General features: G+C 33.7%; 1 protein-coding gene across 1 annotated transcript in view; it reads left to right on the top strand.

Annotated features, from left to right (window-relative positions):
- Positions 1-296: 296 nt before the first annotated feature.
- Cow (Proteoglycan Cow) overlaps positions 297-7,460 on the top strand; it is a gene marked incomplete at its 3' end in the record, with an annotated part of 65,329 nt that continues 58,165 nt past the window's right edge. The window contains exons 1-2 of the mRNA XM_017622223.1: positions 297-442; positions 881-1,305. Coding sequence (XP_017477712.1) covers positions 1,180-1,305 — 126 coding nt within the window. The remainder of the gene's footprint in view (positions 443-880; positions 1,306-7,460) is intronic.

Genomic DNA, 7,460 nt, shown 5'->3' with positions numbered 1-7,460 from the left:
AAGAGAATGCAGGTTTTATTCCATAATCAAAACCGCCAACAACACGACCTCCAACCACTGCACTAAGCTGCTCTCTCTCTCTCTCTCATACTGTGAACCCGCATGCGTCGAGTCAATACTTATAAAAATCACATCAATGATTTTTGCGCATTCCAACAGGGACAAACCAATTTCAGTTTATATTCGAACGCGGCGGTGGCTAAAAGTGTTGTAAATTGTAAGGCGGATGAAAAGGATTTTCATTTCAACAAACGGCACATACTTAGCAGAGCCCAACAAAGTGCTAATTGTCTATATATATATATATATATATGTATGTAGATATATCTATAAATCCTTGCGTGTATATGCACTGGTGTGCGTGCGAACACTGTGAGCAAAGTAAAATAAAATAAGACAGCGTGTGAACGCTCGTGTGCAGTAATACGAACTAAATTAAATAGTAATACAGAAAAAAAACAGCACACAAACTCATACACATATGTACATACATACAGAGCTACAAATCTATAAGTATAAGGAAAACTNACAGCACACAAACTCATACACATATGTACATACATACAGAGCTACAAATCTATAAGTATAAGGAAAACTCGATAAATAAGTATTTCCAATTTGCTGGCGACTGTAATTGTAACAGTAACTGTATAAACATATAATTGTAACGAATGCGTTTGCGGGTGGTGTGAAAAACTCGCTCGTCCTTTGCGCATGCCTTTCGGGCAGTTGCATTGGTAGTTGTGCAGCTGGTATGTATGTATGTATGCACCTATGTGTATGCATGTGTGTGCGCAATTTTTCTACTTTCGCAGACAATAACAAACACCAAGGAATATTATAAAGTAGTATAATTATAAGAAAATATATTTCATTCTAGCTGTGCGATACAAAGAAAAACGGTGAAAATACTTCATATATATGTACATATGTATAAAGATATATATCTAAAATTGCGAGTTCCAACGGTGCATGCACGTAATTAAGGAGAATTTAAAGGAAGCGGATATTACAAACGTAAATTACCCGGGTCATTAAGGCACTTGACGGTGAAAAACGTAATCAAGGCAACAAAAAAAAAAAAAAAATCCTCGAAAAAAGGACGATAAAAAAAACCAAACGTTTGCTCATTACGTTCGCTCGTATCGTTGCCGCTGTTGTTATAAAACACTAGAAAAAATGAGGTGTTTACTTTTGATCACCACCGCTTGTCTGGTGTTGATGTCATCCGGTCTGAGCGGCGCTGATGCCAAGAAAAAGAAATATGTAGGCGAAAATGGTGGCGACTTCGAGTTTATCGATGAGGTAAGTGCAAAAAATGTGTGCGAGAAGAAAGCGTATGCCGAAGCAGGCAAGAAGAGAGAGAGAGAGAGCATGAAAGAGAGCGGCAAAGGGGTGAAAAGAGGGTGTGAAAGCATAACTACGCTGACAAATGTAAATACTAAGCAAAGTGAATTAGTGGTGTAGCAATTTCTAGCTGCACTTTCGTCGTTGTCATCTATGGGTAACACGTTGCGTATGAGTAACATGCAATGTGTTTTATTGTTAGCTGCCAGAACGATCAATATACATATTAACTTTGTGTGCACTTACTTACATACATACATACATGTATGTATATGTGTGACTATGCGAAAGCTAAACTATTAGCGCTCAGACAACGCATGGCCATCACTGAGGCGTTTTCTTTTATTTTTTGCACAATAGTTTTTGTATAGTTTTTTTTTCATTCGACACACCCACGTTGTCCATTGCACGTCTTCATGTCTACACGGCAGCACTTACTTTGTTTTTCTTCACTTTATTTTTCTTGAATTTTTCCGGTTTCCTTTCTTTTACACCTTTGCGCTTCACTTGACGTCTTTTATCTCTGTCTACGTTTGCCAATTACTCGCCCAAATCCGATTTGTTGTCGGCGTGGTTGTGATTTTGTCGTTGTTGTTGTTAATGTCGTATTAAGCGCGCTCTGCTAATTTACACCCACGGCTTAACTGTAAACACCTCAACCAGTAGCAGATCATAGCCAAACCACTTTTCTTAGTGTATTGGAATACTCTCTTTAGAGATTAGTCGCACAATTTTTTGCAGGGTAGGGTGTGGACACGCATACTTACATACACAAATACATATATATGTATGTATATGCATGCAAATTAGGGTGGTCCAAAATAAGAAAAGTCGGAGGTTTAATGCCAGCACCCCTTAGGATTGTTCTATATCGAAAAAATATACGTATATTTTTTTATTTTGAAATCAAAAAATATTTAGTGGTCGCTCAAAGCGCTCATGCATTTTATAAGGGGAAAAAAACCACTTTTCATAGAAGTGGTATAGAATTCTTGAAAATCAACACTTTTTGATCGGAAAACTCTGATTCGCTTCAGAAGACCTCCAATAACAATACCCAATTGTTTATTTAACCATTTTTTAATATTAAAGATTTTTTATTTATCCCCCCATTGCATTTTCCGGGGGTTTTGGCGGACCATCAAATATAGTTACTATAAAGAAATGGTTAAATAAATAATTGGGTATTATTATTGGGAATCTTTTGAAGAGAAGCAGGGTTTTCCCATCACAAAATATTGATTTTCAAGAATTCTATACCATCGTTTTCAGCATATAACATACATGGAAAACTTTCAGCACCTTCAGCGACCTCTAAATAGTCTTTGATGTAAAAAAAAAATGAGGTATATTTTTTCTATATAGAACAATCCTAAGGGGTGAGAGCATAAAAATTCCGACTTTATTTTTCACATGCATTTTTGGACCACCCTAATGCACATAAACGAAGTATTTAATGACCGTCTCGTGCAGCAGTTACTTCTGAGTGCTCGGTCAATGGTCAATAAGTTTGGCCAGGTATCGATTGCATTGATGTAGGCATTAGCGTGGCTTTGCAGGAGCTAAACGCTAACGAGTGTGTGTGTGTGTACACGAACAAAAGAACAAAAAAAAACGNATTGATGTAGGCATTAGCGTGGCTTTGCAGGAGCTAAACGCTAACGAGTGTGTGTGTGTGTACACGAACAAAAGAACAAAAAAAAACGTATAGCGTTTTCTTTTCTCGAAATAATGTTGCATTTATTCTGCCCTGCGCCAGGGCTGTCAAGTTTTCGTGTTCTTATCTCAGCATCTTCACATCCATATTGCGTGGTATTTCTTTAAAATGTTGCACTCTATAATGTTGCCATAAATAAGGTGACATTTTTTCCGAGATAAGAAAACGCCATTATTTTCTTCAAACCTTTCGAATGATTTTCTGTGCCTCCTAATACGTAGTACTACACTGTTGCGAGGCGTCGCTATGGAAAGACGTCTCATTTAGTCTTAAAAAACGCAGGGACCGTAAGAGTTGCAACTTTTATTAACTAATCACTCTTTAACCATTATTTTTCGACTTTTATATAATTACTCCTTAAATAACAGTTTTTTTCTGATTTTTATTTTAAAAATCCCAAATAACGATTATTTTTGATTTTCATGTATCTAGCAAATAACAGTTATTTTTGATTTTTAAATTATAAGAATTTTAAATTATATATAAAAGTTATCAATATAAATCAGTCACTGACTTTTATTTTTAAAACCATACTTATAAAAGTCATTTGTATAAGTCTCCAATACCTTCTTAACTGCGAAAAATGGCAGTGACTTTTATACGTATGATTTAAAAAATAAAAGTCGGTGCTTGATTTTTATTGATGACTATTATTAATAAAAGTCTTCAATAACTGTTATAAACCGATTATTTAAGTATAAATGAAAATTTATTTTCAAATTATCGGTGAAAAAACAAATCGATTAGGATGTATCACTTAGTTGTAAAACATTTCCTTCATAGTGAATTTTTCAATGACAGTTTTCAAGTTTTCATCAATAACTGTTATGTTCGGTCCCTGAAAAAACGTCATTTTTAACCAAAAACCGTTATAAGTATTTCGAATAAATACTCACATCATGAATTTTATAAAGCTTTTAATATGTTTTTATGAAGGGACACATGTACCTTCTATCAAAAAAGTACCGGGTACTGTTAAATTTTCATTTAATAAAAATGTATTTTGTCCTCTTCGAAGTAGGCTCTCTTAGATATAACACAGATTTCAATCCCTGCCATGAATTTCGCACGAAGTTATATGAGAAGAATTTAGTTGATGGCTGATGAAATGTATTTGTTGTGTTTTGTTTTAAATTCCATTTCAATAGTGAGTCGATAAGAAGGTGCATTATCGCCAAGCAAAATCCACTAATTGTCCACCACAACGTCGGCCGTTTCTGACGGATTTGCTCTGTTTAGTGGCCCACATTTGAGATTCCTCTCGGGCCCGAATTCTTCTCTACGGCTCTGAGAGTACATTTCGGCAGCTAAGAGTGAAAAGGTATGTCAAAGATATGTCAACTTTTAATAGCCTTTAAACTTTTGTAGCCTTTAAATAAATTTTTGTTAGGCGGTTGTTTTGCACTTCACATATGCTTTTTCGAGGTTTGAAAACACAAAACAAAAATTTGTGTTATCATTTGAACATGTTGCGTCTGACGGCATTCGAGTCTGGGATCTTCAGAAATCTAACGAATAAAACAGTGCGACAAAAAACCAAAATACATATTTCAAAACACAAGAAAAAATCAAAAAGCTCACGAAACTGGTGGCCAAATATAGTAAAACTGCATTTTTTGGTTTTCTCTTTGACGTCAGTTTTTTTTTTTTTAGACACTTCAAGGCTATGATTGATTCAAAAAAATTAGTTAAAAAGTTCATTGAAATGAAGAACATTAATGTCGGTACCAAATTAAAAAGAAAACTCTGTAGTTTTTTTTTGGCTCGCAAGGACGCATAGCTGCTGAAAATGTCCATTGAAATAATTTTTTTTATCCTAAACTTATAAAGTTATATGGACAAATTTCGAGGATGTACATTGGGTTGGTCCAAAAAAGCATGTGAAGAAGTAAATTCGGATTTTTTTTTTGCCAACTCATTGCGCTCTCCTTAATATTTGTGCGAAACGGGAAGGTAAAATTTTTCGGTAGAAAAGAAAACGTCATTAATTTTTATAAAGTTTTATAACTTTTTTTTTTTTCATGTTAAATTGTGGGAACGATTTATGCACACGGAATTGGCGATAGGGCTGAATATTTTTTTTTTTACAAATGTCTAGCTAATTATACAGACACTTAACACCGTGCGACAGGCAATTTTACACACACAAAAATCAATATATCGCGAAGCCATGGGCCAAATATATGCAGTAAATTTGCGTTTTTAGTTTTTCTCTCTGACGCTAGTATTTTTTAAAAGGCCTTGGAAAATTGAATAATATCAGTAGTTCAGAAATTTATTTAAAAAATTCAGTGCCATGTACTAAGAAAAACAGTATGAGTATCAAATTAAAGAGAAAATTCTGTAGAGAAAAAACAAATTAAACTTCTTGGTGAAAATCTGCTTTTAAAAATTCGTCCGTGAATATCCTTGAAATGTTGCATTATTTATTTTGAAAAAATTATATGTTGAGTACTAATATAAACTTCACAAAAAGGATAAAGGTTATCAGTTCGTCGGAATATTATTTTTTTATGCATGTTACCACATAACTTTAAACCATGTTAACCGATTTCTATAATTCTTTTTTTAAATGAAAGAAGTAACCACACAGGTGGTCCCATATTAACTTGGCTCAAATCCGATCTTTGGATCATGAAGAGATTAACGATAATCTTAAATTTTTATATGAGAATTGAAGTCGGTTTTGTTTTTTGTTATAAATTACATCCTATTCTACGTTGCACAAAATTTTTTAAATAATTTTTGGAGTTCTGATAAAAAATTTTTAAAACTAAAAACGCAGTTTTACTATATTTGGTCCATAGCGTCGTTAGTATATTGATTGCTTAGTGTGCTTTGAAATTGTTTTGTTTCAACCTGTGTCAAACTTTTTACTAAGAATTTTTAGAGAAATTCTAGCTACGCAACTTTATAGCCCATTAAATAATTTTTTTGCTGGCGGTGTTACGCATTATCTTCTACACAAATTATGTTCGAAAGAAGATGGAAGAAATTGCCCAGCATCGTAAATGAAATCCCAAAAAATCAACGGAAACTTGCATTTAATCCTATTATAAATTAATGGGCGCTATAAAACTGCGCACCTTAAATTTTTCTAAAAATGCTGAGTAAATAGATTGAAATTTTGGTTAATGCTTTTTGGATTTTTATAAATTTTTAAATGCGCATTTATATTCAGTTAATTAAATGTAAAATGAGGTAGACTTTTATAAAAAAAAATTAAATATTAAATAAAGTAAAGAAATATGTATAGACTAAACTGGTTGAAATAAGGCATTTCTTTTATTTCTACATTTGTTGTTTTCTTTTTTTCAATCGAACCCTAAGTTACTTTATCAGATGTGTACAGTGTACACGCTAAAGTATTGTTAAATGCGTATACATACATTTAATTAATGTCATTTGTTTTGTTACTAATGAAATATTTTTCAATTTAAATAAAAAAGTAGGTTTCAAACCCATGTATTTATTATTTATCACATGATAGGGCAGCTTCTTAAACTACATATATTGATGCAACTTTTTTATGTTGAGTTGTTGAGAAATAATGAATATCTAAATCGCGGGACTAATACCGGGATTGTATAAACGAGATCAAGAAAATCCCGGGATCGCAAAAATTTCAAAAAATTAACCTCCCTGGTATGTATGTAGTAAGGAGAGCAATCCCTTTAGTGTGTTTGTCTGAAATTCTATTAGTTTACTTAGTATGTTTGTACATGCATATGTCCCATAGGAAGATTGTGAGAGTACCAGAGCATCCAAGCTGGCACATTGCATTTTATTGTTGGCTTATGCAGCTCGGTATTTTCATTTCATTTCAACTGTTTAACTTATAAAATTTGCTTTGTACTTAGAAGCGGAAAGCGTATTCATTTTCAATAACTGCATACGGTTCCAGCCCTACAAAAATCGTTCGACCATGTGGTCCATTTGTGCCGTATTGGAGTACCTACAAAATACTACGCTCTAATGCTGTAGCGGGCCATATCGTGTCTCGACAATAGCTTATTGTTACCCGATCATTGGTCATGTTTTAACGCTAGTAATGACTAAATGATGCTTATTGTGCTGTGTTTTCAAGAGGTTAATTTTGGAATACTCCTTGACCCTTAGGGAGTACTCTTTACATGCGTGCATGGAGTAGTCGCGATTTTTGCAGAGACATCGCCCAGAGGTAATGCATACATACATACATACGTACATATACATATGTATACTTATATGTGTGTGCGTTTATGCATACTTGCGTATGTACCCCGGTAATGTTACTCCAGTTGTTAGTCAGCGAAAATAAATCTGATTTTATGCATACGAGTACTTTGAGCATCCTGTACGTTTCCGACACACATATCCTTTTAGCCATTCTACGCTATTCTTCTATTATCATATA

This window comes from Rhagoletis zephyria, unplaced genomic scaffold, assembly GCF_001687245.7.
Source record: "Rhagoletis zephyria isolate East Lansing unplaced genomic scaffold, Rhagoletis_zephyria_1.1 Rzeph_scaffold_02733, whole genome shotgun sequence".
NCBI lineage: Eukaryota > Metazoa > Arthropoda > Insecta > Diptera > Tephritidae > Rhagoletis > Rhagoletis zephyria.
The sequence above is the reverse complement of the archived record's forward strand: the minus strand, read 5'-3'. Positions and strand labels throughout refer to the sequence as shown.